At 36.2% G+C, this 16,375-nt stretch overlaps 3 protein-coding genes across 3 annotated transcripts; 1 reads left to right on the top strand and 2 right to left on the bottom strand.

Annotated features, from left to right (window-relative positions):
• Positions 1-676: 676 nt before the first annotated feature.
• Positions 677-4,882, bottom strand: LOC110775453 (shewanella-like protein phosphatase 1). The gene is made up of 9 exons (XM_021980058.2): positions 4,618-4,882; positions 3,695-3,795; positions 2,893-3,006; positions 2,408-2,617; positions 2,029-2,164; positions 1,748-1,923; positions 1,546-1,634; positions 1,339-1,408; positions 677-1,009 (listed from the first exon to the last, which is right to left on the bottom strand). The coding sequence occupies exons 1-9, from the start codon at positions 4,814-4,816 to the stop codon at positions 923-925; spliced, it is 1,182 nt and encodes a 393-aa protein (XP_021835750.1). The 5' UTR covers positions 4,817-4,882; the 3' UTR covers positions 677-922.
• A 1,080-nt stretch (positions 4,883-5,962) lies between these two features.
• On the top strand, positions 5,963-11,382 carry LOC110775451 (TOM1-like protein 1). The gene is made up of 6 exons (XM_021980054.2): positions 5,963-6,373; positions 7,673-7,800; positions 7,882-7,979; positions 8,955-9,548; positions 9,748-9,985; positions 11,118-11,382. Exons 4-6 carry the CDS (start codon positions 9,030-9,032, stop codon positions 11,120-11,122), a joined length of 762 nt encoding a protein of 253 aa, XP_021835746.1. The 5' UTR covers positions 5,963-6,373; positions 7,673-7,800; positions 7,882-7,979; positions 8,955-9,029; the 3' UTR covers positions 11,123-11,382.
• A 1,878-nt stretch (positions 11,383-13,260) lies between these two features.
• LOC110784053 (uncharacterized) lies at positions 13,261-14,832 on the bottom strand. The gene is made up of 6 exons (XM_056833823.1): positions 14,508-14,832; positions 14,208-14,411; positions 14,012-14,119; positions 13,839-13,920; positions 13,652-13,753; positions 13,261-13,515 (listed from the first exon to the last, which is right to left on the bottom strand). The coding sequence occupies exons 1-6, from the start codon at positions 14,669-14,671 to the stop codon at positions 13,414-13,416; spliced, it is 762 nt and encodes a 253-aa protein (XP_056689801.1). The 5' UTR covers positions 14,672-14,832; the 3' UTR covers positions 13,261-13,413.
• Positions 14,833-16,375: the final 1,543 nt, after the last annotated feature.

Genomic DNA, 16,375 nt, shown 5'->3' with positions numbered 1-16,375 from the left:
TGTTGTAAAGAGTGGTAATAAATTGTGGTTTTATGTTATGTTGATGTGGGGATGTTTGTTTTGGAGGACTAGAGTAGTTCTAAGGTTGGTTTGTTGGTATTGGGAGGTTCTAAATGTTGAATTCCTCCTCTCCTCTGAAGCACGGGGTTCATCTGTTGGAGGAGTAGTGTGGGTAGTGGAGGAAGACTTCATCTCCATGGGTGGCTTGGAGTTTGGGTTTTAATTGCTTGGATGAGGGAAGGAGTAGTTGGTTTCTTGGAGGGTCAATGCGTTGGGATTTTGGTTGTGGTTTGTTGTTGGAGGTTAGCTTGTGTTAATCCTCCTTTTAGGTTAGCGTCAACATCAATGGTTGACGCTTTCAAAATTCATTATTTTAACGAAGGTTTCACCAATTGCCCGTGATATTGCTTTTCTTCCACTTCTTTCTTTGTCTCCCAAGTTCTACATGTTAATTAGGAATCTCTGCCTTGCGAAGAAATCAAAGCCACAAGTGGTCTTGGCACGAAAACACCTTCTTGGTGGTACAAACAAGACTTCAACAATCAAGGAACGCCACGAAAAGATCCTACTATCCTCTTGGCTTTTAAGTTTATGTATTTTGTTTGTTCTGCAGTGTGTGTAATGATCTATAAAGACCTATGCCAAAAAAAAAAAAAAATAATCTGAATTCACCGGATGAACAACAATATTCTGATCTTCCACAGGACCGAAGCAATTATTCTCAATAGACAATGCAATTTCATGTAATAAGTGAAGTATTAAAGAAGAGACACATATATACACACACAATGGCTTAGACTTGACGAGATTGGCCAAATTAATCAAACTAATCCCGAGTCCCGACATTGTTGCACAACTAGCAACATGTACATATTACTTGGATAATTATCACTCCTTGCTTTCCTGCATGCCTTTTTCTGTTCTATATGTAACTGAGGACCTGTAATTCATTGGACGCATCGCCTTGGCTCCTAATTGCTCTTGCTTTGCCGCCGTCTATTTCTAAAACCTGGCAAGAGAAGCATTAACAATCTATAGCATGAAGATTCAACAACACGTACAAACATGGTTTACAAACCAAATCAAACCAAGAAATATAAACCTTAACCTATAGGTGAAGTTGACCACAACCCAAGATTCAATCAAGAAGGGGATAAAGAAAAGGATTGAAATGTCATAATTATCGGTGTTTACTAATTCTCCTTTTGATTGAGTTTTAAAGCTTTAGTTGTCAATCAATCATGGTAAAAGAAACAACGCCTAACTTATCTAAGCTTATTGATTTGTCCTGGCACTTATTTTTCGTGGTGAAAGGAGCAAAGCCTGATAAAGATTTACCTCTGGCCTTGAATCATGAACTCCACTAGACATCCCTACGTCAATGCGCCATATGCTACAATTGTATTCACTGCAAGTCCAAAAAGATTACAGATTTTTTAAAGTGAGTTCAGAAAGATATCTTAACCACGCAGTTTATTAGTAACAAGTCATGCAAGGAATGCTGTATGCCTGTAATGCCTGTAAGCTATCAATTTAAGCACATACCAATTCACCCCAGAAGTTTGAGGGGTATGACCCACCACCATAGCCTTAGCATCTACAGCTTGTAATGTTTCCTCGAGAAGTCCGTGTATCTTATAACCAAAACCAAGTTAATTAGAATGGAGCATTCACCAGAGTGCATCCACATTTTTCTTGACACAAAAAGCAGGTTTTCATCACAAAAGTAAATCAAGAAAATGCTTGCCTGGTCAATCTGATAGTCCGGCAAATCTGAAGTATCTCTCGAGTATAAGCGGTTCCAAACAACACTATCATATCCCCTGGTGGCAATGAAAGGGAGAAGAGGTGCAGTGTCATCGCCATGTTCACCATTCATCCAACGGGAAACATCTTTGTTCATCCTCTCTATGCCGTAACCAACTATGGAAATATCAAAATTCTTATAAGATGACTGAGGGCCAAATTCAGAAATTTTCATAATTAAACTAGCCTAAAGAAAAGCATTTTACACAATGTTCATAGTACCGTGATGAGGAAGAAGTCCGCCATGACAAAAGATCCAATCATTAACTTTAAGTACAATTGGATGCCGTGCTAATTCACGAGCAAGTCGACCTCCTGGTTGAAGGAGGACTGACCGGGCAAGAACTCCCCTCTGCCTCTGTCCTAATACATGTATTACAAGAGTATCGTCAAAAACATAGCATCAACAATAGCCTGCATTTAGCATTGTATTAGGACACTCAAGTATCTACATAAGTTTCCTCATTTCAGCAGAATCAGAGCGGGACTGCCTGGTTAAACTTCATCAGAATTCCAGACTCGGCAAAGATCACAAGCCCGAGACAGAATAACAAAGGCAGCGCAGATCTAGAATATCAGGCAGAAAAGTTAGTCAAAATACCTTCACCAGATTCCAAGGATCAAAATAATTTTGGGATTTTCTACGATCTTTCCACCTCTCTGAGACAGCAATCCATTCAATGAAAGCTTTTTCCCAGTTGTGATTACACTCGTTCAGGTAATCCAGGAAATCTGTGCACTCGTCAAATCCCCCTGAATCAACATATCTATAATCACCTTCTACGTTCATGGTTTCATGATTTCCATTAACCTATTTCAGGGGAAAGAAAAGGGTTTCAATAAAAAAAAGTATGGAAGAAAATAATTTATGCACAATTTAAACCTTTAACAAGGCAACTCCAGAGCAGGAAAAAGAAGGAAGCTGGGAAATCATCTAAACTTTTGTAAAAAGATGACCAAGAACAATAAGAGGTGTATGAGGTCATCAAAGGTTGGTTTAAACAGATGATAGGACTTCTCATGATCTCAATTCTCACAGAATACCAGAATATCACCATGTCTTATTAAATATGATTCACAGCAAACCTGGAAGACAGCTCCCCCTTCTACTCTTGCCTGGATATCCAGTGACCGCAACAATGAAAAGATTGCTATTTCATCCTCCCCACGATCAAGTATGTCTCCAAGTTGTACCAACACCTATGCATGACCAAGAAAGCTAGTATAAGTGATCCATTTAGAGAAAAAAAATCAATTTCTCAGACCATAAAAATTCATATCATAAAAGAATATCAATTTGGAGCACAAAGCTCATGTCTAGTTGTCTACACCTTCATTTGGGTCAGATTTGGTAAGGCATTTCTCTACCACCACAAATGCTAATTGGCTTCCTCTGACAATAATCAACAAGTCTATTCTACAACCATAGGCAATAGCATATATATATGATGTCCGAAGCAATGTTACTTTCATTTCACCTCTTGCACCTATGTCAAGTACTTAATACGTACTCTAACATAGGTATGGATACTTATCACATCATTTTGTGCCAAAAAGATGGAGAATTTTATAAAATAATGCTCGACTTAGAGTGTAACTACAAGACAGATGTGTCAAGACTAAACGCTGACAGCTGAATCTTAAAAACATAGGTCCTAGGACTAGTCTTGATCACAATGCTGGAAACAACATAAATTAGCCATAGAGACTACAGACTAGAGAGTGATAATATCCTTGCAACTAGAACACAGGTACAAAGTGTTTATTGTACAATAAGCATCTAGAAAAATACTGTATAACAGGTTGATATCCCCATATTTCAGCTCATCAAGATTATCCATCTACCATGAAAATATCTCTTATAAGGACAGGACAGGACAGGACATACCGTCTCGCCACCAGTCCAAATGTCTCGACCATCTGAACTCAAGACTCCTGCCATGTTGAGCGCCCATCTTGCCTTAGACAAATCTCCATGCAAATCGCCCACTACACATCTCACAAGATTTATTATTAGAACTTGAAACTTACCACTCCCACTAGAAATAATAATCACAAAAGGACTTAAAACTTGTGATAACGTATTATTAGATGTTTTGAGATGTGCTTATTTTAAGTTGAACGGTGGGGAGAGGATGTTATTATTGGTATACCCTAACTATATGGAATATTTCAGCAAAATCATATCACATCATTAGTATGAAGCCATTATAGTCAGTCATACAACGATACAATTGAATTAATCATCAAGACAAACAAAACAAGCACATCATAATTTTGAATACACAATCCAAATTTAGTCGCCCCTCAGTTCAAAAATTGATGATACAAATACAATTAAATACACAACCAAAGTTGTTGAACATATATATCCAATTGAATGAATAACGATATGCAAATTAGTTTATCACGGTGATGAATTGAGCAGCTTTCAACATGAGCAAATATAGTAACCAATGCAAAATATGAAAATCATTCTTGAGAATGCTAATTGCAAACCCAAATGCAAAATAGCAAATCCTTCTTCCAATTTTTCCCTCAATTTGATCATAGTCTAATTTCAATTTTCATCACAATTTTTATAATTAAATAATCACATGTATTCATCTTAAAAGCTCAAAATTTTCCCATAAATTGCAACTCAACAATAAAAAAAAAAAAAAAAAAAAAAAATCAAACCCACTTGCTCCCATGAACATAACATAGTACTTCTAATCAGTAATCACACATAAAAAGCAAAGAATTTTCTCATAAATTGAACCATAATTAACCGAAGAAGTAGCTGAATAAAAATATAAAAAAGAATCAAACCAGCGATAATACGGCGATCAGGAGCGGAGACGAAAGTAGGAGGGTTGCCGGTGATAATTATGGGCTTTAATTCTCCGCCTCTGACATTAATACTGTTACTATTATTACTGTAATTTTCTGGGATTTTGAGGTTTGGAGAGAGTGAGAAATTGAGGGGGGAAGATGTCAATGGCTTCAAACAAAGAGAGAGAGGAGCCATTGAAGTTTGGTGTTCTTCACTTTCCTCCACATATCACTGCTTCTACTAAACCGAACAAATAGGATACAGTCCAGGAATTATACACTTCTTATTATGCTCGCATAATCTCTCACCTTTCCGCGGGTTATAGTCCATGTCAAACTACTTAATTGCGTAGTTGCGTACTCATTTATTTAAACTTAATTTATGTGAACTTATGTGAACTTATAAGAACTTAGGACCTTGTAGGATGTTATCTAGTCCATGTCCGCAAAATTAGTGGTATAATGTTAATGGTTGGGTAGCGGGTAGCTGATAGCGGTTAGAGAGTGGGTAGTGGTGAATAGTAGCGGTGAAAAGTAGCGGATAACGGTTAGTTGTCAACGTAGCGGGTAACTAATATGAGTGTTTAATAAAAATATCGGTTGATATTATAAAATAAAATAAAAGCTAGAATATTATTTAAAACTTTACTATAAAATTGGTCACATAAAGTCTTATATGTGACAAGCCACACCATCAACTTGATGGTGTGGCAAGTGTGAACTGTGTTGATGTTGTAATATGTTCACACTTATAAATAAGTCAAGCGTGTTGGTCAACAGAACCTAAAAGTAACATCAACATAGAAAATAAGTAACACCGGTCTATACAAGGAACTTCTAACATTAAATTGAAGAACCTGTAATGGAACAAGGGAAGTAACAACGAATGCAATGTTTACGTAACACCAACATAGAAAGTCAAGTAACACGTGACTATACTAGGAACCTCTAACACAAAATTCAAGAAATTGCAATAAAACAATAAAAGTAAAGACGAATACAATGTATAAGTAACACCAGCATAGAAAGTCAAGTAACACCACTTAATAACCTTCTGCATAGTAGTTGCGAGCGAGAAGTTGAGCGCGCGCGTCACACCATCAAGTTCATGGTGTGCACTAGTGGAAAAATGTTTATTTGCATCACTGAATTTGCGTCGCACTTATAAATTCGTGACACAATTGAAAAATTTTAGTCTAAAAAATTGTCATTGCGTCACAGTTCTATAAATCTGCGACGCAAATGACTGTTCCAAGCATTATACAGTCATCTGCGTCGCAGATTTACAAACCTGCGACGCAATGAATTTAAATTTGGGTCGCAGATTTAGAAATGTGCGACGCAATGACTCAACTCCTAAAACTCTCATTACTGCGGCGTTCACCCTAAATCGAGATAAAACCCTAAAACAAAACTCCTCCATCGCTCACCCTCAGCTCTCACCGTCGTTCACCCTCCTCCTCTTCTCACTGTCGTATGTTCTTCCTCCACCCTGCCGCGTTCACCCTCCTCCTCCATCTTAGTGCTCGTGGTCAAGGTCGGGAAAAGGCTCAGCTCCGTGACGCAAGTATGAAAGGGTTCTGTGCAGTTCAAAGCCTCCTCTCACCATACCATCCACCGCACTACTCTGCTCGCCGGTAGATCCCGCTTCTCGCCGCCGCTACCACCTACTCGCCTCTACCATAGGTACTGCGGTTGTCGTCCTCCCTTCTGGCCGACCAAATCTTCTGTTACTCCTCTTTTCTTTCTCAAGGTTGGTTTACTTTAATTCTCCTGTTTTGATTGTTCATTAAATTGAATTTCCTTTAATTAGTTGAGCCTAGTAAGTTTATTGTGCAGGAAATTTAGGCTAATTTTTCCAATTATTAGATGGAACGAATTAGGGTTTTGATATTTGGGGTTTTGAGTAAATTGCGTGTAAAACTAAATCTAGCTGGAGAAGACGACTTTGCTTAATTTGAGGTCCTGGTTCTTATAAATTTAGGGTTATGTTAGTTATCAAATGTTGTTAACAATTTGGGGTTTTTTATAGTTTGTGTCGATTTATATTATTGAAATGCTAATGTTTTGGACGGAAATCGTTATTCTTGATCTGAAATGTTCGTGTCGATGTATTGTGGTATATGATTATGTTTTCTCTGTGATTTTTTGTTGTGATATTGAGATTTCTGAGTTTCTGTGGTGGATCTAAGTTGCTAATGGTCATTGTGTTGTGCCTTTGATACTAATTCTACTGAGACATTGTTTTGTGGGTGGGATTTCAAAGACCGTTAGCCTGGTGTTTCTATTGTATGCCATGTGGTACCATATTTGTGGTTTGTCTGCGCCTTTGAAGAGATTAACACATTCTCATCAAATTGTTTCTGTTAGAATTTGAAAGAATCCCTTGAGCTTCTTGATTCACTATATTGGTTGTATAGTGTTGGGAATTGGGGTCAATATGGCTTAATCTAATTTATTGACAGTTTGGGACTCCACATATTGTGTTTTTTCACAGGGTATCTTATCCATTTCTTTTATGTTTTAAATTTCCTCTCTAGTCATCTTCATTTTCTATTCGAGAATGATGAATGTAATTTGATTTCTTGATTGCCTGATAATATGGCATCCTTCTATATTTAATTACAAATATTCACTTAATAAATATTTGAACTATCCTTCTATCCAACATCAGCACTACATATATATTTCCCTGGGTAGCTAATAAAGTATGTTTATGCGACGTACACGTTGTTATGTTTGAGGATGATGCTATACGTTGTTATGTTTGAGTGGTCGAGTGGAGTTGAGCTGTTATCCTACCATTAGAACATTCATATATTATGTTAGTTATCAAATGTTGTAAACATTTTGGAATTTTTTCGCTTGACTAATTGTCTTTTGTACTATCTGGTTGATGCTACGTGAATTTTTAGAAAATGTCATGCTTCTCCTTTAATTTTGCAAATTAATTTTCATATATTTTTTGGGTTTCTCCTACACTGCTCTGTTGAAAGCAGTTATGTCAGCCTGCTTCTAACCATTCAATTTATATATTGCATCCATTTTTTAGGAGAACAATTTTGGTCGTGCGAACCCAAATGAAGAAATACCCTCATATAGTCTACGAGGAGCTTCGTGAAGCACGGGAACCAAATGAGGTTGCATCAGAAGAAGATAGTAGATGTGACAAAATAGAAGGTACGTTCATGAACCAAATGTATTTTGTTGTTTGATAGTACTTGTTTTGTTCATCTTTTACTTTGGGCTGGTTACTTGTAGAGGAACTGGTGACAGGTTTATCTTGGGTTCCGTGGGAGAAGGTTGATGTCAGTTTCCACAGCAGTAGGTCAAGGTTTTCTGCTCATAGTGTCATACAGGTAACTCTATCTTACTTTCTCCCTTCTAGCTTCATTTCCCCTGAATTCCTCATAGTTAGGTCTCCATATGATATTGTTTCCTACTTGTAGTTATTATTAGCCTTAATTTTGTCATGCCTTTTGTGGAATCAATATTAAGTTTCTGATATGATATTGTGGTTCTGATCTGTGAATATTGAGGAATGTGGAAAAACTATGGTTGTGAATCTTGTGATTCCTTGTGAGAGTTTTGTTGAGTAGAGGTTGAATAAGAAGAAAAATAACTTTCTCTTAAATGGAAAATATTTTCATATTGAAAAGAAAGCAGATTCATATTTCTCCATTTCCTAGCTAGTATAACTTATAAACACATATGAAGCCCGAAAGTAGAGCGTAGAAAAACATAAGTAATACTTGTTTATGATCCGAATTTAGTCACCTTGCCAATATTACGTAACCTGTTTCACCTGCAATTCACCTGTACCCGCATGAGGGGGAATTAATTTTATTCCGAGTTGTTTGTTAAATAACTTTGAACTGCTCTTTTTATATACGTAGTACTAGTTATTCTATTGCCTTGTATATGCATTTTTGTTTGGGTTAGCTGTTTGGATGGGAAACATCTCCATTTCATTAGCATATTTTTGTGCTGCTGTAAATTCTTGTATTGTGTTTTCCCATGCGTATGTCTATATATCTCACACTAACTGTGAATGACAAGAGGCTTGAGTAGAGTATAATCAGAACTATCATGAAGTTATATCAGTGATCCATATGTATCTTGAAGAATGTAGTTTGGTCCTTTGTTGTCATTTATGTTTTTTAGGGTATAATCAACCCTTGTATTTTAGACTGATTCAAGATTCTAACGTGTTTGACGAGTTATAAGCTTCTTTTAAATTTTCTATTGGATTGTGTGATTGTTGTGCTTTGAATTCAACTGAAAATCTGAAATAAGTTTGTTTCAAATTTGCTGGTTTGTTTTGCACAATTTAGGTCTGTCGTCGCTGCTTGTAGAATAACCAGTGGTGTGTTTTGGGTTATAATTTTGAACTAGAGGGGTTTGTGAAGATGAGTGATAACTTGATGGATAAAGTCACCTCATTGGGTGAGCGCCTAAAGATCGGTGGGATTGAGGTTGGTAAGAAAATGAGTGCTGGTGTGAGATCGATGGGTGACAAGATGAAGGAATTATTCCAAGGGCTGAATCAGACGGATAAGATTGTTGAGGAGGCCACTGTAGAGACCCTCGAGGAGCCAGATTGGGCCACGAATCTGGAGATATGTGACATGGTTAATCAAGAGAGAGTCAATAGTATTGACTTGATTCGAGGGAAAAAGAAGCGGATTATGTTAAAGACCCATAGGGTTCAGTATTTGTCTATGGTGTTGCTCGAAACTGTTGTTAAGAACTGCGAAAAAGACTTCTCTAAGGTGGCGTCTGAGAGGGTTCTTGATGAGATGGTGAAGTTGATTGATGACCCTCAAACTGTGATTATGAACAGGAACAAGGCACTTATGTTAATTGAATCCCGGGGGGAATCTTCAAACGAACTCAGATACTTGCCTGTATTTGAAGAAACATATAAGGTATGTCTATTTTATAAGATGCATATTCATCTTCCTTCTTTTTTTGAGATGACCAGAATGATAATTTTTTGTACTCGTATATTTCCATCTTTTGCTTACTGGTAATTTATCAAGTAAATGTTATTTGGAATGAGCAGATATTTTGGTATCCTTTTTTCATCTTTCTAACGTGTTATTCTTTAATTCTTTAACTTAATAGAGCTTGAGATCGAGAGGAATCCGATTCCCAGGACGTGATGATGAGAGTTTGGCACCTGTTTTTACCCCTCCTTGCTCTGTCCTTGAAGCAGATGTGAATGCACCTCTTGCACAGCCTGATATTCCAGTACAAAGCTTCTCAGAAGAAGACACAAAAGAAGCATTTAATGTCGCACGGAATTGCATTGAGCTTTCTTTCAACCGTTCTATCTTCTTCTCCCGAACAAGATGTGCTGCAGGTATCCAAACTTAATATATCAGTTACTCTTGTCTAGAATTAAGTGATATGATCTTAGCTTAACTGTTGGATCATTAGATGTCCCTTTACAGACAAGACTCGTGTTAGATTAATGTACTTAATTGAGTATATGCATAACCTGCTCGGCGATGCTACGTTTCAGATTTATTAGATACACGTTAGCTTTTAGTGATAATATATTTTAGTTTAATATTTGGTTTTTTTGCCAAAAAGGACCTTTTATAAACGTTTTTTTGTGAGAAAGGACCTTTTATGACGAAATTGGTGAAATGGGACCTAATACATAATTTTTTTTGTTGATTTGGACTTTTTACCGGTTTCTTGGAGTTGACCCAAGATTCCGGCAACGACTTTGACACGTGGCAACCGGAGAAGGCCACGTGTCCATTTAATGATTAAAAAAAAAAAAATCCCCCCCAAAAAAAAAAATTATCGATTTTTTTTTTTTTTTTTGCCCCAAATCGATTTTTTTTTTACCCCAAATCGAAATTGATTTTTTTGCCCCAAATCGATATTTTTTTTTTGCCCCAAATCGATTTTTTTTGCTCCAATTCTCCCTCCAAAATCCCAATTGCCTTAAAGTTCGTCACTGAAATTGTCTACCACGAATTGTTATTCATAGCCACACGAATGAGGTTTGCTAGTTTCCCCCCTCAATTGTTCTAATTTTGCGTCGAAAAAATTAGGGTTCTTCGCAAAATTGGGGCATAAAAAAAGAAATTCGATTTGGGGCCACAAAAAAAAAAATATCGAATTTTTTTTTTTAGGCTTTTTTTTTTTGGGCAAATTTTTTTTTAATCATTAAATGGACTCGTGGCACTCTCCGGTTGCCACGTGTCAAAGTCGTTGCCTGAATCTTGGGTCAACTCCAAAAAACCGGTAAAAGGTCCCAATCAACAAAAAATTTTATGTTTTAGGTCCCATTTCACCAATTTCGTCATAAAAGGTCCTTTCTCGCAAAAAACCGTTTATAAAAGGTCCTTTTTGGCAAAAAATCCTTAATATTTCAGTATAAAGTGATAATTGCTTTACTTTCCAAGGTGGTTTGTGTGTTAATTACAGGTGAAAGTCCATAATTTTCATAATTTTCCATTGTTTTAATGTTTTATCAGGATGAAGACATCTATTCATATTTCGAGGCAGAGCCTCGTGTGAAACCTTTAAGGGCATCAAGAAGTGAGGTAGTAGATGGAGAAATATTGGCTTCTCCATGCATTCGTAGTGGACTTTTTCATAGTGGACTTATTGTTGAAATTGAATGTTAATTTGTATATTGTTAGTGTGAGCTAGAGGAAATAAAACTAAGACTTTCACATTTTGTATTATAACATTTCCGGTATCGGGGAGGGTCAAATTACAAAGGAAACATTGCCGAAATTTTCACCTAGTTTACTTTTATTTTTATGCTCTGAATATACTAGTATTGAAAGCTGCTTATTTTATTTAATCTATGGATTAAATAAAATCAGCAGCTCCTTTTTTTTAGAATATCCAAAAGTCATTTTGCGTCGCAGATTAGCTACAACTGCGACGCAAATGACTTTTTTTTTTATCATGATGAAAAGTCATTTGTGTCGCACTTTAGCTAATCTGCGACGCAAATGACTTTTATTTTAACATATTGAAAAGTCATTTGCGTCGCAGTTTAGTTAAACCGCGACGCAAATGACTTTTCGGCATGTTAAAATAAAAGTCATTTGCGTCGCAGATTAGCTAATCTGCGACGCAAATGACTCTTATTTGCGTCGCCCAAATGTGCGACACAAATGACTTTTTTCATTTGCGTCGCAGCCAGTTGCGTCGCACCAATGTGCGACCCAAATGTGCTTAAATGAGCGACGCAAATGACTGTTTTTCCACTAGTGGTGGTTGGTCACACAAGAGACGCGCTAATTTGTTAAACGCTACCTGCTACCTTAAGAGCTACTAATTTTAATGTTTGACAAAAGCTACCTAACCAATACCTCTACTGCTAACCGCTACCTAAACCGTTACCTTGTCAAACACTCACAAATTTTACAAGTAGCGTCTTGAATAGGTCAAAACGCTACCCGCTACCTCAAAAGCTACCGTCGACACGCCCCTTATATATATATATATATATATATATATATATAGAATCGGGATCCGGTGAGAACCACCCCTTAAGATGAGAACTGAGAACCAATCTCAGCCCTTGACCAACTCAATCCAACGGCCGAAGATCTGCCCGAACAAACGAAAATTTTAAGGGTAAATTAGTAATTTTAACCGCCTTGAATGACCTCCTCTCACTCCCTCAATTTTCAGAATTTCTTTCTCTCTCTTCTTTCAACTTTCTCTCTCCTCTTGCGGAATCTCGCCATTCTCTCCCTCTTGTCGTTCTTCTACACCCCTCGTGCAATCTTTGAAGATCCAATCTGTTCATCGTTATCACAAACCAGTGTTCTGGTAAGTTAAATCTACTCGTTTAGTTTTGTATATATGCTTCAATTAAATTTTCGATTGAAATTTATGCATTTGATTCAATATTTCAAGTTGATTTTGCTCGAATTTGGGGTTTTCTATTGATTTTGTGGAATTAGGTTTATGTATTGGAATTCAATTGATTCCGTGAAATTAGTAGTTTCCTTGAATGGAGTTCATTCGATTCAATCTTCCAATTTAGGGTTATACTTAACAAGCCAAATGTTAAAAAATTCGTGCTCTATGGTGCAATATAGCGTGAGTATTGACATATTTGCTTACTTGGTTACCTTTCTCTTTTCTGCTTCACTAGTAGAAAAAACCCTTATTGCAGCGGGCTTTTAGACCCCTGTTGCAGCGTACATCGTATGCTGCAACTGGGGGGCCTGCAACAAGTCTGAACTTGTTGCAGCGTACATGTTCGCTGCAAAAAGTGATTTGTTGCAGCGGGCTTTTAGATGTATGCTGCAACAAGTGCCAAAAAATTGGCAAAATTTTGGACTTGTTGCAGCGTACATATAAAAGCCCGCTGCAACAGACCCAACTTTTTGCAGCGTACATTTATTTGTACGCTGCAACAAGTCTGAATTACTCAATTTTTTGCAGCGTACATTTATTTGTACGCTGCAACAAGTCTGAATTTTTGCGAAATTTTTTTCCCTTGTTGCAGCGTACAACATATATGTACGCTGCAAAAAGCACTTTTGGCGGGAAAATTCTAATTTTGTTTAGGGATACCTAGAGTGCCTTGCACCAAATATAGAAACCTGTCAAAACAATAATAGAATAACGCAACCTGTATAACAAATATAAAAACAACAACTGGAGTTTTGTATATATCCCAAAACCAAAAGTGCACATACCGATACATTTAAATACATTTACGTTCCAATTTCAAAGTACGCATACATTTTAACATAAAAGATTGTTCTATAACATCTAAACCAACACGATCAAGCGCCATCAGGTCAATAATAAATACTTGGTGGTAAAAAACTTCGCCCATTGCTCACGAACCACATCAATTTCCTCACTAGCATAAGGCGCAGTCCTCGGAGTATAGACCTTACAAAAACAAAAAAATTGATGGAGCATATATTAGATCGATTAAATGCAAATGAAATGTCACATTTTAACATTCAAGCAACTAATGACAATGTATTAATAGTCTAGAATACGAATCAATTAGTTACTTAATTACCTCATCTAGCCGGCCTTCATAGTCATGTTGTAACGTGACTATCTCTAACATGAACTTCATAACGTAATAGCCACACTCAGTTCCGCCGATTTGTTGAGCACACTGATTAAGAAACATAATACTTTATCTTGCAAGGCCAATAATTAATAAAAACAAAGCAAAAAGCTAATTAAGAAACATGTTATACCTCTATATGAATGGGTTTACACGACTTAAAACTCGTTTTATTCGGACAATGCCCACCATTGCACTTGTACACTTGGTATGCCCTAGAAAATTAACGAAACATGGGTACTCATGAATATGATTTTGGCTTAGGTTTCTTAAAGACTAATGTAATTTGTAAGCAAAAGAACTTACAAACTCAAGATTCCCCATGCATAATCTGTTCGACGTGGATCTCTAGCAGAATCGAAAATATATACATAACCTCTACGTAGGTCCATCACGTATAAATTCCAATGATTTCTGTATAATTTATAAATGATATATTAAATATTTAATAACAATAATAATTAATATTTTATATGAAACTTATATAATATAACACACTTACTCTTGATTATATGGGATTAAAAACCAATTAGTTAGGTTAGGATTACCCATCTTCTCCTTTTCAATTTCAGCTTGGAAAATGTTTTTCAAATACATTGTTGGCGCTCCAGGGTCGGCCTTGATTCTAGTGCTTGACATAATCTCGGGACAAATGAACGAAATCCGAGACATTTCAAATGATTTGGCATGATCGTGCAATAAACACCTACAAAATAAACAAGATTACACTATTAAGATCGATAAAGAGAAAAAACTTCAAAGAAATAATAGTTTTATTAACAACAATAAAACATTTAATTACAATATGTAGACTTGGATCGCTGAAATGTTTAAGCACGCCCCGCGAAGGAACTCTCCTATATCAGACGCAGTTATGTATGTTTCTTGATCAAAATCCGAGTGCCAAACTGAGGCCGCCAATGGGATGGTAGTATTATCATATATATCATCAGGCGCCGAAGTCATGATAAACTGCAAGTATTTGCATGACGGGCCAAGACCTTGAATTGCATCGTGTACAAGTCCCGCTTTCTTGCTTTTGGTGGTTGATTCTTGTGTTTTACGATCACAACTACCCACGACCTCTAAGTTGGACTTAGGCTTAGAATTCGACTTCTTTGGATGCGAAAATTCCTATAACAATAGTCAATTAACATTAGTCATATAATAAGAATCAAATGAGTCATTAGGTTCTTTAGTTCAAATTTGGGAGCGAAAATGTCATTTTAGCTCAATATATGACCTATAACGACCCAACGAGCCATAAATGTGCATAAATAGGTTCGAATGAGTTTTAGAAACTTAAAACTATGCATATTAGTCGTGTAATAAGAATCAAATGAGTCCTTAGGTTCTTTAGTTCAAAGTTGGGAGCGAAAATGTCATTTTAGGTCTATATATGACCTATAACGACCCAACGAGCCATAAATGTGCATAATTAGGTTCGAATGAGTTTTAGAAACTTAAAACTATGCATATTAGTCATGTAATAGGATTAAAATGAGTGTTTAGGTTCTTTAGTTCAAAGTTGGGAGCGGAAATGTCATTTTAGCTCTATATATGACATATAACGACCCAACGAGCCATAAATGTGCATGAATAGGTTCGAATGAGTTTTAGAAACTTAAAACTATGCATATTAGTCATGTAATAAGAATAAAATGAGTCATTAGGTTCTTTAGTTCAAATTTGGGAGCGAAAATGTCATTTTAGCTCAATATATGACCTATAACGACCCAACGAGCCTTAAATGTGCATACATAGGTTCGAATGAGTTTTAGAAACTTAAAACTATGCATATTAGTCATGTAATAAGAATCAAATGAGTCCTTAGGTTCTTTAGTTTAAAGTTGGGAGCGAAAATGTCATTTTAGGTTAATATATGACCTATAACGACCCAACGAGCCTTAAATGTGCATAATTAGGTTCGAATGAGTTTTAGAAACTTAAAACTATGCATATTAGTCGTGTAATAAGAATCAAATGAGTCCTTAGGTTCTTTAGTTCAAAGTTGGGAGCGAAAATGTCATTTTAGCTCTATATATGACATATAACGACCCAACGAGCCTTAAATGTGCATGAATAGGTTCGAATGAGTTTTAGAAACTTAAAACTATGCATATTAGTCATGTAATAAGAATAAAATGAGTCATTAGGTTCTTTAGTTCAAAGTTGGGAGCGAAAATGTCATTTTAGCTCTATATATGACCTATAACGACCCAACGAGCCATAAATGTGCATAAATAGGTTGGAATGAGTTTTAGAAACTTAAAACTATGCATATTAGTCATGTAATAGGATTAAAATGAGTGTTTAGGTTCTTTAGTTCAAAGTTGGGAGCGAAAATGTCATTTTAGCTCTATATATGACCTTTAACGACCCAACGAGCCTTAAATGTGCATAAATAGGTTGGAATGAGTTTTAGAAACTTAAAACTATGCATATTAGTCATGTAATAGGATTAAAATGAGTGTTTAGGTTCTTTAGTTCAAAGTTGGGAGCGAAAATGTCATTTTAGCTCTATATATGACCTTTAACGACCCAACGAGCCTTAAATGTGCATAAATAGGTTCGAATGAGTTTTAGAAACTTAAAACTATGCATATTAGTCATGTAATAGGATTAAAATGAGTGTTTAGGTTCTTTAGTTCAAAGTTGGGAGCGAAAATG

Source organism: Spinacia oleracea, chromosome 6 (assembly GCF_020520425.1).
Source record: "Spinacia oleracea cultivar Varoflay chromosome 6, BTI_SOV_V1, whole genome shotgun sequence".
Lineage (NCBI taxonomy): Eukaryota > Viridiplantae > Streptophyta > Magnoliopsida > Caryophyllales > Amaranthaceae > Spinacia > Spinacia oleracea.
The sequence above is the reverse complement of the archived record's forward strand: the minus strand, read 5'-3'. Positions and strand labels throughout refer to the sequence as shown.